The following is a 27,312-nucleotide window of genomic DNA, read 5'->3' on the forward strand; positions in this document are numbered from 1 at the left end:
ATAGGAAAAGGTGAGGCACATATTCAAAGAGTATTTATACATTTACAGTGCTACACTGGCCTCTGAAAACCTGACCTTTATACCAGTGATAAAACGATTTAAAGAGCTAGGAGAGAGCCCAAGTCATCATTCAGGAAACCAAGACACCGCCTAAAAAGGGGAGTTTTCAGCCTGCTGCGGAAGATTGCCAGTCAAAAAAACCCCACAAGACGGGCTTAAAACGTGTTACAGCAGGTTCAGGGAAAGGTGGCCTGCGGTTAGGCTGAATTGGATTCTGAATTCTGCATCTCCGTGTAACGAGATATGCAACTGTGCCGGGACCTCCACGGGACAGGAGAGGGGTCACTCACACAGGGGTGCGCTGCATGTCTCATATGAGCCTTGGAGCTGCCGGGGCGCAGGTGTGATGCTCGACTGGATCTATTTGCCTCACTGATGGGCCGGCATCTCAGACGGAGCTGGAGAAATCAATTTACCTCCTACATCACGCACCCGGGAGCTGTGGGTAGAAGCTCCCCGACCGTCAGCACACGGCAGACTAACTCCTCTCAGTCCCTCCCTAGATTCTGGATGCAAATATGTAAGAGGCAACACACGCTAATTGCAACGTGGGGAACGCAAATGCAACGTTCAAGTGATGCTTCAGATCCTTGTCAACTCAGCAGAGGGAGATGAAGCAAAGTGCGGACCACCTTAAATCTCTGCCATTTATGTGGAGCCACCTTAAATCACTAACCCTGTTCTCTTGCAAAGGGAGACAGTTTCCATGGCAACCTCAGGAGGAAGCCTCTCTGTCTGAACTGAGGGCTCTTTCAGGTCTCTATATTTCCGCTGCTAATTGCATGAACCATTCTCCTCTGATACATATTATGACTATGGACCTTGACTCAAAAAACAAACTCACTGCCTTGCAACATAAATTCTTGTTCCATATGTACACATATGCACACACATACTCTACATGTATATGTATGGACCTTGCCACAGTTACAGCTATTAAGTGTCAAGCGCCCAGAAATGTTGCACTTCAAGACAGGAGACCTGTCCCTGCATGTATGTGTGTGTGTGTGTGTTTGCATGTGAACAAGTACACTGGGTACACTGCTGTGGTACCTTTAAGAACCTGAGAAAGTCACTTAGCATGAAGTGCTTCCTTATGTATCTATATATAAGTTGCTAAGGGATGCTAATTAATAATGGAACTGTCATCTACCTGAAGGGGGCTGTCTTTATCCCATGTTATTGGCAGCCAGAAAAAAAGAGAATGTCAAAAGTAAGACCTAGCGGCATTCTAAAGCAAAACAAATGAACGTTAGGTATTCTCTAGAAGTTTCTAAAAGGAAAAGGACTGACTTTTAAAGGAAAAGAGTTTTCACTGTTTAACTGCATCTCAAACAATCAGTGATGTGACTCGCATCCTGAATTTCCTGTCCACTGTCTCAGAGTAAAAAATACCTCTTTGAAAGCCCTGCCACTGTGAGAGGAGCTGGACTCCTGCATCAGCCTCCATTAGCGTAGCTGTCAGCGCTCTGTCCGCTGTCCTGTCAGAGCGGACGTCATTACACACGCACGCCCAGCCCCGCTCCGCTTCCCCCCCCGCGTTATCTCCCGCCCTGTCAGGGATGCACCCCTCAATCACCCCACAGGCAGCTCCTCTTCGCCACACTCTCCAGCCTCAAGGTCGGAGACGGCGAGGCCTTCTCTAACAAAAAGAGTCAGACCCGTCCCACAACTTCCCTCTTCCTTTGCTTGAGCTTAATCACGACTTTCAGCCACCCGCCAGGAGAACAGACTCTACAAAGTCCACTCACACCGCGAGCGTGGTTTTGAGTAGAAGCAAAAGGCCGGCCGGCCCAATAGGAGCAAGAAAGGTGCCGGTGCTCAGTGCATTCTCTAGCCCGCGGCGCCGACGGTTCTTGGCAGATACGCGCTGTGCAGATGCAATGTTCTAATGTCGGTGCGAAATCCAGACCTTAATATTTCCTGAGAGGTTACAGTAACGGGAGCTCTGGCCCACATTACCAGGGAGAGCAGATGATAACTTTGTCCCGCGGACAGAGGCCGCTTCAAAGCCCAGTTTCAAAGACAAAGGAGCGACAGCAGACCTGAAACGGCCCGGATTCTGCGCTGTCCGAGACGAGACTGCCACCCGAAACCAATAGCACCGTGCTAATAAGCGAAACCTGTACGGTAACAAAATTCCCAGGTGAAGCCCTGCTGTTGTACCCTTGAGGAAGGTCATTTATCCAAACTGCATTAGCAAGTTTCCCACTGTATAAATGGAAGATATGTAAGCTAAGTCGCTCTAGATAAGGAAGTCTGCCAAGCATTTAAAAATGATAGTGTAGGAAAACTGTTTTCTGGGGAATGTGTTCTCGAAAAGGTTGTTTCCCTTGAGAGACAATCTGTTGCTACTGTTAGTTCAAACCATTGGGCTGAGGTATGGAGTGATGGTTAAGACACTTAACCAGAATGCTGTGAGTTCAAAGTCTAGGTGGAGCTCAACTGAAGTGCCATCGAGCAAGGTAACAAGCTGTACTGACAACCCAGCGCATGTGTGCTTTCAGAAAAACAGTATATGGATTTTGTATAACGGATATTGGACTCTGTATTAAATGTTTTTGGTTTCAGTTTCATTAATTGGTCATTCGAGACACTCCATGAATTACCTGGGTGAATTTCACTACCCCATAAGAGGTGCAGTACATCTTGGCAGGAAGACAGCTGGCTGGGCATATTCGATGAGATTATTTTATACATGACCAGTCACAAATGATGATAAAAAACTTCAATCAAACAGACCATGAAGAAGATCAATAAACATCCGATAGCGTTATACTTTACTTTTCTGAAAACATGCACGCATAGAATTTCTTTTATATTAGATATGCTTTGTGCCAGCTGAATAAAGATAAACAATGTGAAAATACAAGCAGGTTACATAAGCATGAAAACAGACAGCAAAAGCAGGGTTGAGTGCAGTTTCACTCTCCTCATTTAAAGACTGTTCCTCTGCTGGGCCTCAAGGGTAGATTACACAAGGGTAGAGTCATATTTCACAGAGGAGCCTTCTTAACCACATTCAAATAACAAGTACTTGAAAACAGCATTCTGTCTACGCTGAGCATCAAAAAAAGAACTGAAGGCAAGGGGAACACAGAAAACCTTGAATGTTTGCCTGACAATGAGAGCTGGCCAAATCTACATTTATGCATCTCTGAAGGGTGTGAGTCAACTGAAGCGCGCACATGTACCCATGCACTCACACAGACGCAAAACCACACATGCACTCACACAGACGCAAAACCACACATGCACTCACACAGACACAAAACCACACATGCACTCACACATAGACACAAAACCACACATGCACTCACACATAGACACAAAAACCCACATGCACTCACACAGACGCAAAACCACACATGCACTCACACAGACGCAAAACCACACATGCACTCACACATAGACACAAAACCACACATGCACTCACACAGACACAAAACCACACATGCACTCACACATAGACACAAAACCACACATGCACTCACACAGACGCAAAACCACACATGCACTCACACATAGACACAAAAACACACATGCACTCACACATAGACACAAAACCACACATGCACTCACACATGAACATGAAAACACATATGCACACAAATTCACACAAACATACAGCTGGAGGGATAATGGTATAGCTGATCATACACATGTAACTAAAATGTTCAGTGCTGCCAGATTGAACTATTTCACAGTTGGTTACTTTTTATTGTGCAGGGGAATAGCTTAGGCAGACGTTTATATTTTTGGCTAGTTTTCATCATGTAAATACAGAGCTACTTTGAAAACATTTTCATAATACATTTTGTCATGACAGAAACCTTCATTAGGATCCCGACAGCCCATTGTTTTAAGAACATTATGGTAACTCAAATAACCAAATCACTGCAGAGAATCCTACATCCTCCAATTCAAACGTGCCTTTCAACTGATTCTTTCAGCTGGCTACACATAAATTGCAAAATGTGAAAATGGCTGGAGAGAGAGGGGGGACCCAGCTTTTAAAATGTGGAAAGCCCATCTGAGGCCTGAGCTTTAGCACTGGATGCACTCCCAACAGGCAGGCAATCATGTAATTTATGTCCGTTTACGGCAAACAAGGGGATACCAGTGTGTACGCTGAGCTAGGTAAGTGCTTAGTTAGCCTTTTCCTTTGTGTGCACTTCACTTTTACAAAGCACATTAAAGCATCCCTCTGCGGAAACAAGCCCCTGATTGATGGTTAGCTACAAGCTAGAGGCTAATCCCCAACATCCTTTGCATTGTCGTTGAGGTTTTTGTACTTTGCGGCTGAAAGAGTCTTTTACACACAATTCATGTTTGCCAGTTTCCGGGGCCTCTTGACTGTGCCAGCAGGGGCACGTTTCAGAGCAGAGCCAGGCGACGTGCCTTTGGGGGCCCTCTGATGTAGTCATGCAAAACGGAAAGCACCCATTTAATCAGAGATGATATGGCCACACAGTAGAAACACTCCTTCACTCAGAGCTAACATGGCTGTGCAGTGAAAACACTCTTTTAATCTAAACCAGTATGGTGATGCAGTAGAAACACTCCTTTAATTAGAGCCACAATGGCCGTGCAGTGGAAACACTCCTTTATTCAGAGCCAGAATGGCCGTGCAGTGGAAACACTCCTTTATTTAGAGCCGGAATGGCCGTGCAGTGGAAACACTCCTTTAATCAGAGCCGGAATGGCCTTGCAGTGGAAACACTCCTTTAATCAGAGCCAGAATGGCAGTACAGTGGAAACACTCCTTTAATCAGAGCCGGAATGGCCTTGCAGTGGAAACACTGTGCCGGGTATTTTCATCCGTATCTACATTCTTTACATCAGCCTGTTTGCAGAGTTTGGGAAACATGAAAGTGCTCAAATCTCTTTTTAGGTGGCAGTCAAACAACAACACAGATGAGCTGGTTCACAGCAATGACAGAAAAACAAGCTGTTGTCTCCTGCACTGTGCAATATATTGAAACACATTCACCAGTTTCTATGTATTGTTTGATACTGATGGCTTTGTCAGAGGTAGGCTGAACTCCATAACCTGGTAAGCCCCATGAGGAGAGCATATGTGCACAAAATGTGTTTCTGTGCTCCAAAGCAGGTGTGTTCTCACTGGACAGGAAGCACACAGCCCTGACAGTACTGTAATAGAGTAAAGACAAGCTGATGATACAGTGAGGCAGGACACATTATTTCACATTATTAAATGTGTCCCTTTTTTTTGTACAGGCGAAATTCAACAGCAGGGTCTCACCTGGGCCTTGAAATTCCAAGTTATTTTTCTCAAGCCCAATATTTCTCTCCTGACAGGTTGTGTTTATTTGCCCAGAGTGTCTGTGCACACGTGTGTTTGTGCACCTGTGTGTGTGTGTGTGTGTGTGTGAGAGAGAGAGAGAATGAGAGAGGGAGAGAGAGAGAGAGATCATGGTGGCTGCCTCACCAAGCCTTGTAATCCTACTGGCCGTTATCACTCCTGTAATGACACCCCCTCCAGAAAGTACAGAATATGAGCTTTGATGTCATCCTCTCTCAGTCAAAAGTGGGTGGGGCTGCAGCACACTTAGGGGCCAATGCCGTCACCTGGCCACGCCCCTCTCCCTGGGGGCGGGTCATAAAACAGTAGCCTGATTAGAGATCTGCAGTACTACTGCTCTGTCCAACCTACAGCTGCCAGGGTCACCTGGTCCCCTCCTCTCGCCGCCTTAATCTCTATCATTATCCGTTTCACTGGGTCATTATTAGCATAATTATTACTATTGCAACACTCTCCCTCATTCACTTTTATTTCACACCGCGAGTTTAGAGTACTCCCAGTGCTACTCTTTTTAAATGCAGAAATGTGAATCCTGTCAGACGTGATCTGTTGATTATGGTATGGTTGTAAAGACCAGGCAACAGTTTACACACAGTTTACAAACAATCTACAACCCACAGGAAGGTGGGTAAGCTGTTTCCATGCTGATCTCTTTAAGAGAAGACTGATGAATCCTATCTTCCTTGTGTTTCCCTTTCTGCATCCTACCCAATCACGACCCCCTACCTGCACACCACTTGTGAGCTGAATCTGGGTAGACGCATTATTGTGTGCAATATGTACGGAGAAGCAAAGGACAAAGGAGCTGTGTGATGGGTTATAAGCACAGGGGCATGACAGCGGCTTGAGAAACAGTCTGGGCGTCGTTAAGACGTTTATCTCTCAAACGTTATTGCTTTTGTCTGACTGAGAGTGACACTCAGCCCAAATGAAGGCTCATTTCTCATGCGCTTCCTCAATTAATCGGCCGTTTACTCTGAGACCGGCGTTTATTACATTGCCCATTACTTCAGCCAGAGACAGGCTTCTGCAACACCAGCGCGTGCAAGCAGGGAGACGTTATTAAAATCCGCCTCGCACAAGAAAGCACTTCACAAAAAACACTCATCTGAACAAAAAGAAAAGATATTGTTTCTATTCTCTTGGCGAAAGCACATAAAAAAATGCAGCCAAGGCTAAGCACCTGGGCTCAGGGGTTAAAATGAAGGCTTCACTTAAATGGATGTACACACACACTCAGTCTCACATACACACGCACACTCACTCTCACATACACAGACACACACACACACACATGCACACACACACACGCACCCATACGCAGATGCATGCACACATAAACTCACATACAGCTCCATACACGCACGCACACACACACACACACACACACACACACACACACACACACACACACACACACACAAACACACACACACAAACACACACATGCACATATACATACAGGCTGATAAAGATACAGACAACCTCAAAATTCAAGCTTCATACTACACAGGTACACAGAGAGGAGAAACCACAGTCCTTCAGTCTACACCAAGCAGGCAGAGAGAACAGCAGTTATTATCCTTCAGTCTACACCACACAGGTACCCAGAGAGAGGAGCAGCCATAGTTCTTCAGTTTAAACCGAACAGGCTCTACACAGCTGCTCTCCACTCCGGCTGCTCGGCCGTTTTTAAATCAGCCCTGCATCTCTGCTCCAGACACCCAGTCTAACGAGTGGAAGACCCTGGCTTCTCAGGAGGCCCCCAAAGACACATTGCTGGGCGGGGGAAGAGACCCAGAGACTCGGAGAGCTTCTGCAGACAGGCAATACACTCACCGTCCTCTTTGCATTCTTCCGGAGGCTTCGCCTTTTTCGCCAGACGCGGGTCCAGCCACGACGTCGTCTTGGTGTTGTGACTAGAGAGGGAGAAAGAGACAGAGAGACAGAGAGAGAGGGAGAGAGTGAGAGAAGAGTGTAGAGTGCAGTGAGTTCGAACAGAAACACTCCCTTTAGCCCTGGCCCTAAACTAATAAAAAACACAGGTTAACAGAAGTGCAATCGATAGGTTTTATTTGCTTACTGCTGCTAATTAGCGGGAGGGAGGTGTGTGAGTGATGGGGGGGAGCGGATTCGGCACATCCGCAGACACAAACTGGCCTGGGATCAGATCGGGGTGGGGGGGGTGCAGGAAACCTTCAATGCGTCTGTTGAGCTGATCTGAGGACACAATGCCCTCCCTTCAAGATGATGGCAGAACGGGGGTGGGGGCACCGGCAGGCAAAAAAATAAATAAATAAATTTCCAAGCATTCTCTGAGAAACACCATGGCAGCCAGTGCTTCTGTTCTCTCCCTCCCTCTCTCTCTCTCTCTTTTTCTCTCACAGGATCCCTGCTAAACAAACTGCTTGTATCTGGAGACTGATCAAAGCAAACCAAAAAAAAAAAAAATTACATTATTTATTTGCTTAGAAAATGCTCTCAGCCTGGGTGGATGATATGGCTTTTCATAACAATTTTTTAAAAGTTATATAGAATTGCTTATGTATCATCGGTTTATACAGCAGGATATTTATGGAATACGTTTGGGTTCAATGTCCTTCTTCAAGGGTTGAACAGGAGTTTCTGAGTCAAGATTTGGGTTTTATCACCTTCTTGGTTACCAGCCCAGCTTCCCCCAGCCGCTACGCTGCACGGCCTTCACAAAAACAGAGGAACAAAGCTTAAACAACGCTACAAATATGGGTAATGAACGAGGGAGAGGATCCTCTCAGCAACACGGCGGCGTCGGTGCTTGCACAGGCGCCGACAGAGAGCAGACTGCAATGGGGGAATTAAGACTTACCCTCGGTGAATAAGAAGCATCAAAACAAACCCTCACCCAGCTCTTTGACAGCTACATCTAAATCTGTGCTGCGTTTTGCACCCTTTGGTGTCGACGCTCCCGCGACTGCAGACACGGCGTGCAATCCACAGGGGACCTCCGCAGAGGCGCGCCGGCTTCCTCCCGAGGATCAAAACCCGGCGCCGAATCCCGCCCCGCCCGCCCCGCCTGCCCCGCCCGCCCCGCAATGGCGACACTCTCGCCCGTCCTGCAGGATGTTCCAACTTAACGGGGAGTCCGTCAGGATAGCGGCCAAATCCTCGAGTAAACAGACCGGTCCTTTGAGGGGGGGGGGGGAACCGCTGAATAAAGTCTTCCGTATACAACTCACTCCGTGTGTTTGTCAGCGGATGCAAAGTTGGTTAATTATGTTCTTCGCCTCAGTGCGGAATTTAATCTGGTGCAGAAGGAATCGTGTCCACGTTTAAACTGAGCTGTCTCGATACAGAATTAAAGAGCGGAACATGTTCTAAGCGGGAGTGTACATATTGCCTCACACAGAAAAAAAGCAAAACACAACACTCAAAGGCATCAATCCCATGTCTCATTCCAGAGTTACATATCTCAAAAGCATCAAAAATGAATGAATAAAGACATATCTCTGCTTTGTGGCACTGGAAATAACACACTCTCACAGTATGTATCTGATAACATACAGTACCGCCACAATCGGAGGAGGCCATCTCTCCCCTCACCTGAGGAGGACATATCCACACCTCCTCCCTCCTGCCAGCAGAGACACAGTCACTCCATCAGGGAAGGTGAGGGCAGCGTTTGTTTCTTTGCGAATCAATGACGTTTAGCACGGTCCGCTCCACATCGCACAAGTTCCCCTCCCTTACCCCTCCCCCAACTTAAAGGCCCATCCAATGGGGGTATCTGGCAGAGGCTACTCCAAGATCTTAGGTGCCATCAGGCGAAGTTGAAGGTTTGTTTATTCTCACAGGTGGGATACTACATGGGCAGTCTGTACTGTATGACCTGATTCCAGCAAATTCCAGGTTCATTTGAACCGCAGTGCACTTTACTGTGGCCTTAACTTCCCATCAAAAAATAAACAAGTGTTTTGAAAATACACAACATCATGAGTTCAGTGGCCACTGACATCAATGAACAAAGCTGTTCGGAGTTGTAGCACTTGCTTAAATGTGTTCCTCAAAGTTAAGGGTAAAGGATGCTGTAGTTGGACTGAGTGTATAATAAGTTTAATCAATAAACATGTGTTACATTTCCTGATTGAACCAGATATCTTCTGCCTGTACTCAATATCGCAGTTGATTCAAAAGGATATGCCCTGGCTACCTGGAGAAAATCTCTCTCTCCCAGAATACAAAACAGCAGATATACTAATATACTTAATGACCCTCATTATAGTACAATAAACACAACTTCACATACTAACCACAGTCTCCCTATCCCTCTCTGACGTAAGTAACGAGCAGCCACACAGTCGCAATAAAGCCCTAATTAAACCTTTATCTCTCTGAATAAAGGAAGAAACAGTCTGACGTAAAGGATGGAGCACTTCTCTTCCACAGTACAGTAATACACACTAAAAATCCTCAGTGACGTACACTTAGTCCTGTTGAAAGGTCCAGTGAAAGTCACACTTACTCAATGAAGTACACCTCTCCCTTCTCCGTGTAGGCCATCTCCCAGTTATCTGGCAGTGATCCCAGCTCGTCGTTCTCGTCCAGTTTGGGGGGAGATTTTGGGGGCTCCCCTTCCTCCTTGGATGTCTCCGTGGGGGTGAAGGTGGCGGACTCTGCCGGGCAGGGCTGGGGGGCGATGTCCCCCGAGGCATCGGTGCTTTTGTCCTCCTGCTCGCTTGATTCTGGGGGAGGGCAGAGTGGGCAGTGAGTCAGAGCTGACCTTCCCTCCCCCGTCTCATGATTCCTTCCAGAGACAGACAGATGGCGAGGGAGACGGAGAGAGAGAGGAACTGAATTGAATTGAGAGGGGGAGAGAGAAGGACAGAGAGAGAGAGAGAGAGAGAGAGAGAGAGAGAGAGAGAGAGAGAGAGAGAGAGAGAGAGAGAGAGAAACAGAGAGGGAGAGAGAGAGAGAGAGAGAGAGAGAGAGAGAGAGAGAAACAGAGAGGGAGAGAGATGGTGCATGAGAAAGATGGGAGGGGGGGAGGGGGGGGTTTGAGCCAGAATGAGAGAGAAAGAGTCAATGAAAGAGAGAGGAGAGAGTGAGGGAGAGAGGGACAGAGAGTGGGTGTGAGAAGCAGGTATGGGTAGAGAGATACAGAGAGAGTGGAGCTAGAGGTGGAGAGGGAAAGCAAAAGAGAGACAAGGATCCCCGATCCTGTACATTTGTGTGGTCATGCCAATACACCTTGTTTGAATTTGAATTTGAATTTGAATTTCAGAGACAGTGAAGGAGAGAGAGGCTGGAAAGCTAGATATGGCACTGCGACTACAGTTGGACAGATACAGAGAGCAGTAGGGGGAATGTAAACCTATGAAACAGAAATACTTTATCTGCTCAAATGATTCCTTCTGCTTTATATATTATTCAGTAATTATTAAAAACAGACTGCTGTGAAGACCCACTTTCAAGAGTGCAGCCTTGTACGAAAAGATAGGAAGTTATTTGAAGAGTCCGAACATCTTCACATACTGTACATGGACTAATTCTCATATTAATTCTCTAGTCTCATTTTGTACCCCTCAAAAACAAACGCCCTATATAAACATTTTCACTAGCTTAATCCTTCGGCATGTTTAACACTGAGTAAAGCTCTCTGGTTCTGTCAAACTTCCTCGGTTCAAGCTTTTAATTTATAAGAATGTCTACAGCCTCTGGAAACTGAGATTGAAAACTCAATTACTTTGATAAATATTCAATAGAGTCACATGTTTAATTTAATAAGATCATCATTTGCTCTTCTCATCTCAGCACCAGAAAAATCAACCATCCCTGATGTAGGAAAACACGTGCGATCTCGAGGGATGGTGAACTTCTCTGCAGCACTTCCTGTGCCTAAGATCAATCCATTTGCTGCACTCTGATCTCCATGCAAGCAATAGATGACAATATAGACAACCACTTACATTAGGAGAAACCATTCTTGAAGGTGACATTAGACTGCAACGGAATGACTTGCATATCACTCCATGTAGGGACAAACATACACTGGTGGCATAACTGCTTGGTATTAATAATGTACTTTCACATTTACTGGGTCGGCGCTTAAAAAGAGGATCATACATAAGCCAGGCCTATTCTTCAAATAAATACCAGTTGACTAGATCAGAATCAATTAACTATGGAGTAGTAAAAACAGAAGGCACAAACAGATCCAGGAAGGTTTAGGGTAAGTACCTTCAACTGCACAGCGATTTAAGATCCTTGGATGAAAGGCGATTTGTAAACCCTTTCATGTCTACTCATTGGTCTGATGCCTGTAGACTAGAGCAGCAGATTAGCAGGCTGGGGCTATATTGCAGAGCTGTTCCTTGAATGGTTGTTGCTGTTTGGCCATTTTGACCCACGGTTGTTCCTGCCTAGGTGCTCCCTGCTGCTGCTGCGTATGAGAGAGTCCTCAGTAAACCATTGCCCTTTGATGAAATTATTACTCCATTACTCCAGCCTTACATTACCGTTATCTCACGATACCCTCGTTCTGGTGAAGCAAGCTCGCCAACCGGGCAGTTACCAGCCGCGGCACGCCGTTGTCATGGCGCCCTGACCTGGGGTGATGGCGACTCCGTTGCCGTTGACGACGGGCCTCTCCTCCTCCTCCTCCTCGGGGGGCTCGATGCCAGCCCGCTCCATGTTGCTGACAGACTTGTTGCGTTTCCTCTTCCCCTCCGCGCTGGGTCGGGCTCCGGGCAGGAGCTGCTCCGTCACACTCAGCAAGGGGGTGGGTTCTGCGGGAGGCTTGGGCGTGCCGTAATAGTTATCTACACACGGGGCGGTGGGGGGGGGGCACATGGAAGCAGGGAGTCAGATCCACAATGTACCAGGGGAGAGAGAGCACAGCTGACTGTGCATTATAAAGATTTCGACACTTTTCACTATTGGTTTTTACAGATACTTTTTGTATGTTTGCCTGGTTATTTTTTCTGTCACCTCATAGTTAATACCAAAGCACACAAAGTCAGGAAAACTTAGGGATTATGAAGACAAATGTTTACTTGAATGTGAACTGAAATTTATTTTACAACTAAATATTGGATGTGAGAAAGATACTTTTGAACACATGCCGTGTGACTTTAACTGAATAAGTAAACACCAATAACCAATAACTAAAATACACATGTATAATTATGACGTGTATAATCTCGACAGTCCCCCACATCCTTACACACACACACATATACCCAGATTCTAGCCACTTTTGACACCAAAGCACTGTTAAACTGAGTTCTATCAAAGCCCAACTAAAGAATATATCTTCGAAAGTGATGCTTTTAATAAAAAAAAACCCAAGCCAATAGTGCCATTAGAGCGAACAGAGTGATTTAGTGAGAGTATTCTCCCAGGCCAAGTGTAGGGTGTGGTCTATGTGCCAGGTCTCTCTGAACCAGAGTGCCAAGTCCCAGCATGCAAAGCGCATCTCAGCTAACTCTGAGGCGCTCACTCCAGTGCCTCACAGACACTTTCACACCTCTCAGTCTTAATCCTTCTAATCTGTTTGGTGGAAAGCATTCCTTCAGAACCCAACCCTCCCAGGAACCAGCGCCGAGCACACACACACACACACACACACACACACACACACACACAGACACCCGCCCTTTAGAGAGAGCACAGTGCTGGCTTAGCCAGGGCCTGCTTCACAGTTAACTGCATGCCATCACACCACAGAGGAAATGCGTGAACACTGGAGAGGTGTATTAATGTTCACAGGCTGGATGCCGCGGCGGTGATTCTCTCCTCCAGCGATGAGGTCAACGGAAATCTAAACAGGCACTCGGGCACTGCTTGCAGAATGGACGCATGCAAAGATACACGTGGAAGACCAGGCACTGTAATAATATTGAAGGTGTCTGTTTGAGCTATGGTCAGCTTGCCTTGGACAGGGATGGAAAATGTCCATTAGGATTTTTGTTGTGTGGACACTATTAAAAACCCTGTCTGGTGGGGAAGGGAAGAGGCTTTCATTTCGAATGTGTCAGGCCCCCTAGCTGTTGTTTTGGTGTTTCTCCCTGTCTGTCAGTGTCGTCCATGTGCTTTTTGTTTACAGTTCCCATGTGTTCCTGCCCTGCCCCGCTCTCCGCCCTGTCCCCGCCCACCTGATTTCCTGATCACCTCCACCTGCCTGCCTGCCCACCTGCATCCCATCTCCTTGTCAGCCCAGCCCTGTATATTCCCCGCTTGTCTCTGTCTTGCTGCGAGTTCTTCTCAGTGTTTTCTCTGTTATGTTCCTGCCTTGTTACTCGTGTTGCTGATCCCGTATCGACTTCTGCCTGACTTGCTACCTTGTCCTTGCCTGCCGTCCTGCCTTGGTTGCCTGATCTCCCTGCCTTCCTGGTTCTGACCCAGCCTGTTCCTGTTTTGATCCCTTCTGCTTGTTTGTTCTGCATTGGACTGCCTTCCTGGTTTTTTGACCCTGCCTGTACCGCCATCATGATCTTGCCCTGGGATTTGAATAAAGCCGCTCGGAACCTGAATTCACCTGGTCTGCATTTGAGTCCGTGCCTGTGCCCTGACAGAATGTCTCCACTTCTCTCTCTCTCTCTCTCTCTCTCCCTCCCTTCCTCATTCCGCTTTTCCAAATTAACAGGTAAATTGTAAGGCAGCCACCCAGAGTGAGGGTTCCACTTGGCGAACTCCTCCCGAAGCCGCCAGCACGCTGAACAAATCAGGAGGAGTCTTAACAAAGCCCTCTGCAACTAACTGTTAAATGCTCCGTCTGCAATTTATCCTTCAGGAGGTGACAAGCAGATGAGACGCTGGGCCGTGCAGGGAGATGACATTAGTTTAATGCAGCTTCTCCTGTCAAGGCTGCGTATCAGTCAACAAGGAACGAGTGCATTAGAAAAGCAGTCAAACAGTGGAGAGGGATTCATCAACTGTTTACTGCGGAGATGTGCGGCGAGCAGTTTAACCGAACAGGACTAAGCTGTAGGGTTTGCTGCGTCCTCAGGCTATCTTTACAAGTCTGATCCTTCAGCTCAGAGCCTAGATCGTTGATGTTTGTTCCACACAAAGACTTTCTAGTGTTGTGAGACTGAGATACACAAAGGCACAACAAGATGGTCTCTTGGGGAGTGTGTGTGAGTGTGTGTGTGTGTGTATGAGGGGGAGGGTTGCATCCCAACAGGGAAATAAAGATAAAATTATGCCATCTTCATGACTAAAAAGAAAGTGGCATTTTTATGAAGGAGCTTTTGGCTCTGTCATACAAGGGCCATAATTGAGTTTGAACATTAAAAAAATGAAGAAATAAATAATGTACGACAAATACAAAAGGAAGCATGGAGAGAGGGGCTGTCCTTGAAAAGCAAAAAAATAATTAAAAAAAAAACAAACCTGTGAGGACTGACAAGAACAGAACAATGCTGGATGTTTCCATGGTGAGTATACGTGGAGAGAGGGCTATCTCAGTAAGCACGTCAGGCTGCTGTTTTTTTCCCCATGGAAACTACAGAGAAACTGTGTTCCTCATATGATCACAGCTGTGCAGGTGACTATTTCTGGCCAACAGGAACGTTAGACTGTGCGTCTTGAGCTTACCTTCATATGTTCCACTCTCTAGCAAGGCTCCACTCTTCTCTAGTTCCATAAACCGGTCAACAGTCACAAAGTTATAATCCACCCCAGGGACCTCCCCTTCCTTGGGTTGCCTTGTTGTGCCTGGGAGAGAGAGAGAGAAAGAGAGGGGTGGAATTAAGCCTTTGCTGACAATCAAAATCATACACAAAAAAATAGATGAGAGTTTTGCGTTTTAAAGCTAGTAAAGAGTCGATCTCACTTTTGAGCACTTGAAGACCATGCACATGATTAAACTTTCGAAAAAAAAAAAACAAAGCAAAACAAAGGGCTTGTCGTTTTCAGAAAGGGTGGCACTGAAACTGAGAGTTGACTTCAACCGCAAATACGAACTTAAGACAAAAAACCAAAGACTAGATCATAGTGTGAATCTGATTTCGGTTTACCGCTCTGGAGTGAATAACAAACACACAGCTATAGGACACTGGGAATGCAAATTGCAAATAATCCTTGATCAGCTTTTTGTAAATGGTTGAGACTACAATTAAGAATAGGGAGGGAGACTGAAGGTCACCGTAAGGGGGTGTTACCAAACCCAGGCTGACAGTACTAGCTGGTATGTCTCTCTAATGTAGTTGAGAAAACTGTGCCAGTCACTTGGATTCAGAGCGTTTCAGAGCTAAAGTCAGAGAGGACAAATGAGCCCCTCATGGTACAACAGCAGGGTTTAATGATGCAACTCCATCACGGATGGGGCAATACACTGAATCAACATGCGCTTGATGTGCTCAAAGACAACGTCGTTCCACTCTTAATCAGACCCAGATGAAGGTTATTCTTGACATTTTGATCATGTGTGAAAAAGAACAGATTGTTCAACGTCTAATCTCCCATACAGTTCAGTTATAGTTGATATTTGTGTCTCATTTCACAGATTTTTAGATTTCCATTCATCTAAAGTTCTAATAACACAGCTTCTGCAACCATTATGTTTCTAAACAGCACCACCTGCCATGTTGTACTGAAAACATTACTACATAAACATTGCTTATCTTAACACAAATTAGATCTCAAATGTCTTGCATCACTGTAAAATAATAAGTATGTTCTGAGCTCCACACTATAATTGATGTTAGCTGCGATGGCGCTGGGATATATCCCGCGTTGAGGTGTGAAAGAGCTTTTCTACAGGAGGGTGTAAACAAATTAGCAAAAGGCCACACCTTGCACACAGGGAACAGGAGGAGGCGCTGGGAAACAGGTAGCCAGAAGGACCCAACATGACCGCCGAATTCACATCCATCTCACTCGCTGGCACAGAGTTCCCTGAAGTTTGCCAAAACTCTGCCGTCTCAGTGGTTATAGTAAAAAGTGTCGCATTTGTCATACGGTGGGGCATTTTGCCATTCTACCGAACAGTCGCCGTATTCTGATTGGCTCAGACAGGATGCGCATCATGAGGGGTCTTGACCAATCAGAATCAAGAACTGTGCGCAACGCTGGGGCTGTGATATGATGTCATTGATGAGGTCAGAGCTGTGAAGCTATGCACCCTGTGCCTGCTGCCACAAGCCCTGAACCCCCTCCCCCCAAACACACACACACACACACACACACACACACACACACACACACACACACACACACACACACACACACACACATACAGCGTTATGACGTGTCAGGTGTGACAGACCCGCCAGTGCCTCCAGAAAATCGAAGCTCTCCACTCGGCCCGGGCGCTGATGCGACATAATGCTCCGCATACTTCATATGGAGCTGATTTTGGGCACTGCACTCGTACCTCTCGCCGCTGCTGGCTGGCCAACCGTGAAATAATGTAATGAAAAGAAAATGAATCCACTACAACCATTAAATTGCTTGGCAACATTGCCTTGAAGGCCCATTTGTTGATTAATCAGTTCTTTAATAGGAAGAGCAAACTGCTTGACAAAACCAGATCCCCACGTTGATAGTTTCTGCGTGAGGAAGACCTCCGTTGCCAAACACCATGTTTTGTCTCTAAATTAGCCTATTACACTGTGTCAATCATTTGCACTGTGTGGACCTTCCAAAAAAAGCCATCCGTGCCCAGCTGCCTCACTGTCATTCAGTGCTGGTGATCCTTGCAGTTTTTATCTATATTATGCCAGATCTAAAATGCTTTTTAATCACCTGCTATCCACCAGCTTCTTTAATATCTGCTATCTATTTTACATTAAGGAAAATCTCAAATACATAAACAACAACATCTGCAAAAATAACCCCCCCCCCCCAGCCCCCATCATCCCCTGCTCAACTCCACCAACTCCAACCCGACACCACCATCACACATCTCACCCAACCAACCACCATCCAATCATAGTGGCCCCTGAACAACCCAACCCCATGGTCTGCCGTGGCTCAAGAGGGCATCCTCATATCTGTCTACAGCACAAGCTATGCTAATTATCACCACTTCGAAAACAGCTTCTGTTGTGTTCATGACTCATAGATTAGCATACAGAGCCACGTTAGTTTGCCTATCAGCACAAAAAAAATCATTCATCTTTTTCTCACAAAATCATTCTGTATCACTGGGGTGTCAATGTAGCTGAGTGGTAAGGAGGAGGGCTCGTAACCAAAAGGTTGCTGGTTCAATTCCCTGCTGAGGCACTGCTGCTGTACCCTTGGGCAAGCTACTTAACCCAGAACTACCTCAGTAAACATCCAGCTGTATAAACGGATAACAAGCAAAAACTGTAACATATGTAAGTCGCTCTGGTTTAGAGCATCTGCTAAATGCTGATAATGTAATGTAAATGTAATGTTTTATGAACCAACCCCTCTCTGTTCATGGGTGCAGCCGTGCAGTTCACGTACAAAGGCAGACATGTGAAATGAAACCGGAAGGAGGTTCGAGTGGGGTACACAGGGGTGTGTAACAGCCTAGGGGTAAATGAGATTGTGCTGCAACATGGCCAGAGAAACACAGCCGCGTCTCTGACGCAGCGAGACGCCATGATGGCTCCTATGTCTCCAAACCACATTCCCCCTCCTGACAGCACAACAAGATAACACGGAAAGCTGCCCTGAAAAAGGGGGCCTTTGATGTGGGGCAGCTATAATTAGCCACATACCACAGAGGTGTCTCTTTCGAGCGCGCGTCGCGCGGTTTTCCGACGGGGGAGGGTTAGGGTGGCATCCGAGCCCGCCAGCTCTTTGAACTCTCACGGTAATCCACAGCAGTTTCTCATCCTTTGCAGCTCCAGGGGGGGGCTTCACTACGCAATTAAAGGCAAAAAAAAACAAAAAAAAAAACGGAGGCGTCAGAAATGCAAATGCTACTACATGTTTATCTCCGTCTTTATCTCCACAGCACGGATGTGAGTGTGTGGCATGAAGAGAAAGCTCGTCGCCGTCATGACACCTAATGCATGCTGACGGCATGCAAAAAGGGGGCCTTGTCTAATGCCGTACAAAGGAAAACAATATCACACTAATTTACAAAGCGCTGCTGTTGCTCCCCGTCCTATGCAGAGTAAGCTCTGCTTTGATTCATCAAGCTAACAATAAGCATCGCGGCGGAGGGTGAAATACATCTTTTAGCGCAAATTGCAGCATGTGCCGGCGTCCCAGTGGGAAATGCTTTAGGTGTTTCTTCTGCAGCGTCCATATTCATCAGTCACAGATGAAACAAACAAACACGGCGGAAAGGAAAAAAAAAATGCAATTGGCGGGATGAAAAAGTGCGGAGGCTCTGGGTGCAAACGAGGCCAGGCTGAACGCAAACGAGGCCAGGCAGTAACGAGCGCTTGTTGTGGTCGATGGCGGGGTGCTCGGCGCAGTGCGGGGTGTCCCCGCGGATCTGCGCGCACGTCCCGTTCCTGAGGACACCCTGCCGAGAGAAAGAATGCCGACAGAAATCACACGGGCGGAAGAGAAAATAACAGCGGATCTTTTCGGAAACACGCGTCCCCTTACACCTCCTCCCAAACAAACGCCTGAACAAATGGCTGCACACCAGGGGGAGGGGGTGTCTGAAAAAAAAGCCCCAGCTTGCCTTTCAAAAACGGGAACGGCACTTGTGATTGAGCCTGGCACCGGAGATTTCAAAAGAAAACACGCTACACGACCCCCTGTATCATGGATACACTCCCCGCTTCGTGAACACATGAACACATTCTGCCTGTTTAACATCAGCAGAATCGGTATTTTTTTTACTCCCTTCGCAGAATAAATGATTCCCCTTCCCGTGGCTGTCTCCAGTGGCTACGAGCAGAACACAGTAAGCATGCCTCCAGAGTCCATTTCCACATTTGCATTGACAGTTTAGGTTGAAGCACATATTGTGCAAATAGCAGAGTCCTCTGTGGGACTTGAACTCATGGCCATGTGGGTGCATATATATATATATATAGCAACTTGCTGACTTAACGTTACTGTTTCCTGTTTGTAAATGCACAGCGGCTGGGGGAGTTGGTTTGTCTGAAGCGCTGTATCTGTGCCGCAGTGCCCTGTGGGAAACACAGGAAGGTGTGCGGCCGGCTCTACAGTCCTCCGCATGGGGCTGAGAGAGAGGACAACGGGAATCTGCAAATAACTTACTTTGCTCTCTGGGATGTAAGTTACTGCATCATCATACCTGTGTATATTTATTATGCCGCTCAGCGGTTAAGTCTACTGATCTGCAAGGTCCTCTCTGCACCTCATCTCGCAAAGCATTTCTGGGTTTTGGAGAAGAATTTTGTGCACTTGTACTTCATGGCACTGTCCTGACCTGCAGTGGAGTTGAAACACACACTGTGGCTCCTTCATTCGACCTCATAGCACGTCTATAATGCCTGTGTCTATGATCATGTCTGACCATGTTTGGGGAGCGTGTTTAGAGAACGTTTGACCATGTCTGGGGAGCGTGCTTAGAGAACATTTGACCGTGTCTGGGGAGTGTGTTTGACCGTGTGTGGTTAGATTGTGTCCAGGATCAGGCTGTTGCTGACCATACTGGGTTACGATGTCTGACCGGATTGGGTTATCATGTCTGACCACACTGGGTTATCATGTCTGACCGTACTGGGTTACCATCTCTGACCAAACTGGCATACCATTTCTGATCGTGCTGGGTTATCATGTCTAACCATGCTGGGTTACCATGTCTGACCAGGCTGGGTTACCATGTCTGACCGTGCTCGGAAACCATGACTGACCGGGTTTGGTTACCATGTTCCACCACATCCTTGGCCTCTCTGCCAGTGCACAGGACCTATACCTACGACCTGTGTGAAACACATGTGCTGGAGTGCTGGTCTCTCACGTCAGGGTGGCTGTTCTGCAGATGTGGCTGTTTTATTTACTGTTATGTTGCTTCCTGTTTGTCCCCTGTCCTACGGCGACATGTCAGACATCATCCTGCGAGACTCGAGCTGTCAATCAGAGTGCGGGCGGTGCGACACGGCGGACGGCACCAGACGGATCCTCTCAGCTTGTGTCGGCACCTCACCCTCTGACGGGCTCCACTTAAAGGCCAGCTTTACAGAGCATCACTGCTATTACCCTGGCATGACGTCAGAGGCAGCCGCAGTGATGTGGCACAGAAAGAAAACATGTCCGTTCTGACATACTCCTATATACTGCTTCCACTGTTATTGAGGGAAATCATGTTCCACATCTCAGACTCACTGAATGTTCACACACACACACTCACACACACATACCAACACACAGACACACACACACACACATACACACACTCACAAGGGTGCACGCGCAAACACACACACATACGCATGCCCATGCACACCAACACAGACACACACACAGCCATACACACAAACAACCTGACAGACAGACACACACACACACAAACACACACTGTCATTACAGTGACGCCGTCTGAAGTGTGGTTCAGCACTGTAAACGGTGACCTAGTTACTCTACCCACAGCCTTGTGTGCTAACAAAATCAGACGATGGCAGGCATCATTATTCATCAAGAGCCGCTATTCCCTACGCTTAAATCACATTCGGACAACATAAACACGTAACCAATATAAATGGCGATACAAGAACGATCTATTCCAAATTCTGAGTACAACCACTCACACCGCAATTTACTTTTCACCAGATTTTCAGGATTTTTGATTTGAGATAGGAAAAGCACCTAATTGATACGGCTTCAGCGACTGTTTGAAAGGGCGGATTAGAATTCTGGGGCTCTCAGCGCTGGCAGAAAGGGAAGGGAAGAATGTGACTTCCTGCTGCTCTGAGCTTGCGTGGCGAGCGAGAGAAAATAACCGAGCAGGAAGTTTCCTGCTGGGGAGCCTTCGTCCTCTCTTTTCTCATAATGCGTGCGAAGTGCACGGGGGTGCAGTGTGTCCCCCTTTCAGCGGAGAGTTCATTTTGGGACGTGGCGCTCCTTTCTTGATTCTGGGTCTGGGATGATTAAATTCGGTTTACTCTGGAATGATGGCCCATGGCAAGCTGTGCCCTCTAAGTCCTGGTGTGCTTCTGCACACAGTGGACTCTGTGTGAGTTAGATTTCTTATGCTCATCTTAATTTAGATCTATCTTGACTTTAGCTGTGTATTTTTTGTTTTTTTTTGGCTTCTCCCCTCTCTCTGACTGAATTTAACAGACCGCTTCTCAATCCCTACATGTGGTGGAAATTGACCGGGTAGGAGATCTGGCCAATCGTAATGCATCATGCAGCTCGCTGTTCGCAAGAAAGTATATCCCTTCTGATATTCCTTTTACGAATACATGATGCATCATAGACTGTAGGGAGAGTAAGACGAACAGTTGTACCACTGGACTTTTCTGACAGAAACCATACTGCATAACCAGTATGTGAGGACATATGAAAAGAAGGCACCCTCACATATTCAGCAACCATGAGGTTTGAAAGGCATTGTAGCTGTAAGGTTTGTCCTGACCACTGCAGAAATGCAGGTCATGCAGCTCTGACTCCAACCCAGCAAAGCAGTAAAGGGCCATGCCCACATGCATGACCTCTCCCATGACATCCTCTGCCTACGACTCCAGCACAACGCTGTCTTTTAACAATGAAAATATATTTTTGCAAGGTGCATGCACATGGTGCCTGGCTAGCTGGTTTAGCTTCTGTAAACTGGTGTTTTCCACCGATTTGCTTGCTAGCTGGGATGTGACTGAGAGGACCCTGCAGTCTGTGTTGCGTGAACAGCATTGGCTGGATGCTCTGCCATTGTTCTCTGAAGAAAAAACCATCATGTGATGCCCATCTACAGAGCAGCCGAGCAACAGAGCCATTACAGGAGAAAGAACAGCAACAACAGATGAACAGACATCACTATGTGTATTATCAGCACAGTTTTTTCGGTGCAAAAAATTCTGCTTTGGCCGAAAGCATAGTGCTCATTTATGCTCTGTACTTTTAAAATGACTTTGCTCCCTGGTGATGCCCTGCCAAATACAGTAGGTGGGATAGTTATTATGATGAGTTATTATATGATTATATGAGTTATTTTCTATCATATAATAATGCATGTATAAATGCACACACACACACACACACACACACACAAGTAATTAATATTTCTAAAAAAAGCATAACAACAAAATTATTCATTAGTGATTTTCATTGTTAAAAAAACTGCAAGTGATGTAAGTTGCTCTGGATAAGAGCATCCGCTAAATGCCAATAATGTAATGTAATGTAATGGATTACATCACCAAGCATTCTTCCCTGTTGTTGTGATTGACAGATGACTCCATTCAGACCCAGTGAAGAGGCCCTGAATACGGCCCCATGATGAGGTCAACTCGTGTGTGAGGGGAGCCGTGGTCTGAGAGCACTGAGCCATGGTAGAGCTGCTCCTCTCATTACATCTTTGCCAGAGCTTAAATCACTCTGCTTGCGATAGTGAGAGGTGATACGGGCAAGGCCCATTGTGCTGATACTAATCTAAACCATTAGCCAATTACGAAACCACAGGGCTTTCCAGCTCCCGGGTATCAAAGGTCTGGATTACGCCGGCATGCGCACAGGCGGCCGCCGGAGGACGTCTGATCGGCCGGCGCAAAGGAACCTGCTTCTGCCGCACTTTCTGCTTGAGAAAATCGGGGCCTGGATCTGCTTACTCCGTCATTGCGGGGCCATTAGCGGGATGTGATAGCAGAGACACTGTAATTACCTGGAATAAGTCGGGAGAGGACCCGTGCTGTTTTCTCCTTGATGGGAAGATGCATGTGATTTGCACGCATATGGGTAAATTAGCAATGCATTTAAGTATGCGTTAAGTTAGGTTTCAGATTTTTTAAAAAGCATGTGATAAACAGCAGAACATACAGATATCAGGTGTCACGTAGGGATAATAGGATATTTCAGGATATCACATAGAACAGGACAGACACGGACAAGGATGTGTTCCTTCCTGGTTTTTGACAACCCACACGCTGAGCTCTCCTGTCACGTTGACTGAGGGTGTGCTGGCACGGTGATGAACCCTTCACCTTTCCCAGAATTCCATCAATAGACTCGCTTCCTGGAACTTCGCAGAGGCAACCCTTATGCCCCCACACGCGCTATCGATCGCTGTGCTCAGGTGGATGCATCTCCTCCGTAAGAACGAGGACAAGGCACTTTGGTGACTTCCGGCGATTTTTCGTGAAACAGGCAGCGAGGGCTCCTAATAAATCAGTCTCCGTGCCGAGGGGGTAGGAGATCTGAGCGCCTGTTCTGATCAGACCGTGAGCCAGCCATCTCAGAAATCTCACGACAGCCCTTCTCACAAAGGTAATATTTCAGGGCTTAAGGTTCAGGTATGACAGCCGAAACACTTGTGGCCACTGTGTTCTACAGAGGGGGTTGAGTTACTGCAAAATGAATATAACTCACGCGGGGAAAATAACATATGATCTGTATCATATATAGAGGAGAACAACAAGATTAAATGCATACACTGTCTACTTAAATAATATGCAAGACCACACCTGCTACAGAACCCCTTGCAACAGAACATCATGTTTTACAACTTCTGAGGCAAAGTGCTGTGCAAGATAGATAACGAGACAAAATACCTCTTAGAGAAAGACTTATGGATGAGGTGGTAGGACCTGCGGCAAACATTACAGAGACCCGTACGGACTGAAACATCGTCTTTCTCCATGAATAACAGTCTTTGTTTGAGCAATGCAGTGTGCATGCCCTATACATTTCCTGATCTTTCTTTTCTCCACTCAGCACATAAGCATTAACGCTGATGTGTGAATAACAATCCGCTTTCATACGAGGCTTTCAAACAAACACGTTTCCCTAAAAAAAACAAAAAAAAAAGCGAGTGGTTCTTTAATGCAGCCATGCATGACAGGGAAATCTAACTGAAATCTAACTCAAGCACCCACACCGAAATGCAATCGCAGCTCACTCCTCCCCCTGCAGTTTCGTGCTGCTCCGTTTCATTACAGCAGATGAGAAAAGTAAATGAGCCTGTTAGAGGAGGTTTTTTTTTTGTTTGTAAATCTGAATGAAAAGTCTTCACCTCCTGGAGGTTGTTTGGGTCCACAGCTGCCTCTGGAGACGGATAGCTCTGTTGATGGAGAGCGGGGCCACGTTAGTTAAGCGATTTGTGGTGTAAGTCCTCTGACAGCTCTTTTATTGTCTGGGTACCTAGCCTTATCTGTATGGGGGAAAGCTCATCAGTCAGCAGAGAGCTTAGAAAAACCTTGAGCACATCTTCATCTGAGTGCTTCTGCAAAAACAGGCAAACTCCAAGGTGTTTACCCATAAAGGAGAAGTTTTTTTTTTTTTTTTGCTCACAGCTTTTATGACTGTGTGAGCCAGTATCTGATGAATAGGACCAGCTCCTTGGAGGTTGTAAATGGGTTTTAAAAAACTGAAGGATTCCTGGGTTTTCATCTACAATGTCGAGTGTCTTCAATCTAACTGACTCTGCTGTACAGACACCAATGAAAGAACCGATCAAATCACCCAGTTTGCAACATTACAGCACAACAGGAACACTTCCTTCTAGCCTTACAACACACCTATGAATACGCACACAGAGTTGCAAAGATCAACAAGACCATTCAATAACACGAATCTGCACGTGTATTAAAAAATGCAATACTGAAGCGACCAATGCCTGTGGACAACCTGTCAGCAGGGATCGAAGAGAACTCTAGTTATGCTCACTACTTGTGTATGGTAATAGGATATACAGTATTGGTTATTAGTCTGCCACCCAGTGTCTTTCAGATATCCTCATCCTAAAGACTCCTAATCAATCCTGACATTATTATAGAAACCAAATTCTCAGAATCCTCCTGGGCATATGGTTACAATGTGCCCTTGCCATTGTCCTTTTACAGTAGGTTGTGAGCTTCCAAAGTTCACAGTTCACTCTTAAACTCACCAACTTGCACACTTGTCCAAAAAACACTACTCTTCTGGACACGCAACGCTGACATTCCTGCTGTGTACATGTACCACATGTATACCACATGTTATGCCACATGTACCACATGTATACCACATGTACCACATGTATGCCACATGTACCACATGTATACCACATGTACCACATGTATGCCACATGTACCACATGTATACCACATGTACCACATGTATACCACATGTACCACATGTATACCACATGTACCACATGTATGCCACATGTACCACATGTATACCACATGTATACCACATGTACCACATGTATACCACATGTACCACATGTATACCACATGTACCACATGTATCTTTCCAGTGTACCACATACACAGTGACACTTGTTAACATGTCTCATTCCACTGAATCTGGAATGATGTTCAACTCAGTGGGCAGACAGACAGACAGACAGACACACTCAAATACCTAACCCCAAACTGAGACTTTTATCATATTCTCACCAATTGCTCTTTTCATAGCTACATTCATTATATACTTATTTCCTATGTTTCTTATATTCGTTAACTCAGATTCCTCTCCTGACTTATGTCAAAAACAATCCACTTGAGTCTTCCTTGTGTGTGAACTGCACAGAAATCAAAACACTCTCTTAAAAAGTTTAGTCTGCACGGTGAAGACACATGTTGGAGGCATAGCGAGCAGGCTCAGAGGCTCTGAGAATGAAGCGCGCTGTTGTCTTAAATCTGCGGGATCCAACTGTGTAACAGCGTTTTTCCTGCAGCGCCCTTCTCATCCAACGGAACCACGGAGCGATCGATGATGAGAAAGCCACCATGCACCCATGAGGGAGGGAGAGGGGGAAGGAGACAGGAGAGGGGAGTGAAAGAGAAAGAGAGAGATGGAAGGAGAGAGAGAGGGAGAGACAGTGAGACAGTGAGAAAAACAGAGAGTTAACAGGGGTTATAAGGGTTAAATTGAGCGCTTGATAAAGGGCCGCGATTGCAGATGGGAAATGGAGAGAGGCAGAGAGCAGCAGAAGTCAAAGCGAATCTATGAAAGAGACACCTCTGCTCAGATCAATCCACAACACGGCACATGTTCTGAACTGATGGCGTGAGTCTTAAACCGTACTTTTACAAAACAGATAAAAACAGGACATGGCATCCTTCATTCCATTTCATCTGAGTCGAGCTTTCCGTGGCCTTGCTTTCAACGTGTAGGACTTTCAACAACCTCCGCAAATCGAGACAGAAAACTCAATTACTTTGATAAATCTTCAACCGAGTCACACGTGTAATTTAACAAGATCATGATTTGCTCTCCTCGTTTCCGTACCATCCCTGATGGAGGGAAAACCACGTGTGATCTGGAGGGATGATGAAGTACTCTGCAGTGCCTGACTCCTCTTCCTAAGATCAATCCATTCGCCACACTCTGATCTCCATACAAGCAACGGTCAACAACGGAGAGGACTTCTAACCTACTGACATTTACATCAGCAGATAAAATTCTTCAAAATAAAAGACAATTCCTGTTGTTTAGCAGACGCTGTAATAAAGGGCAACTTACATAGGTTACAATTTTCGCATGTTATCCACTTACATAGCTGAATATTTACTGAGGCAATTCAGTTAAGCACCTTGCCCGACGGTACAGTAGCGGTGCCCAAGCGGGTACTCGAACCAGCAACCTTTCGGTTATGAGCCCTGCTCCTTACCAGTATGCTACAATGCTTGCTGTGTAGTTGTTTTACTCCAGGGTAGTTGTTCTGCTGCTGGGGTCGACACCAAACTGTTGCCCCGACCTATGACAGTTGCTATGCTGTTGCCATGACATGACTCGCTGTTGCTATGCCAATGCCTAGATACAATGCTCTGGCACTGTGCTGTTGGAATGGAAGACTGAAGCTTTAACTCATGCCTGTGCAAAGAAAGACTGCAACCCGGAGACACCTGACAGCACAGAGGTGGCTCAGACACCACAGCAATCAAGCACATTGGTGCCTTAGGCTT

The 27,312-nt window shown here is 46.3% G+C and overlaps 1 protein-coding gene across 1 annotated transcript in view; it reads right to left on the bottom strand.

The window, feature by feature from the left end:
* magi2b (membrane associated guanylate kinase, WW and PDZ domain containing 2b) overlaps window positions 1-27,312 on the bottom strand; it is a 162,697-nt gene that overhangs the window by 47,933 nt on the left and 87,452 nt on the right. The window contains exons 3-6 of the mRNA XM_036517545.1: window positions 14,960-15,079; window positions 11,968-12,180; window positions 9,885-10,104; window positions 7,226-7,305 (exon numbers count right to left, since the gene is read on the bottom strand). Coding sequence (XP_036373438.1) covers window positions 7,226-7,305; window positions 9,885-10,104; window positions 11,968-12,180; window positions 14,960-15,079 — 633 coding nt within the window. The remainder of the gene's footprint in view (window positions 1-7,225; window positions 7,306-9,884; window positions 10,105-11,967; window positions 12,181-14,959; window positions 15,080-27,312) is intronic.

This window comes from Megalops cyprinoides, chromosome 23, assembly GCF_013368585.1.
Source record: "Megalops cyprinoides isolate fMegCyp1 chromosome 23, fMegCyp1.pri, whole genome shotgun sequence".
NCBI lineage: Eukaryota > Metazoa > Chordata > Actinopteri > Elopiformes > Megalopidae > Megalops > Megalops cyprinoides.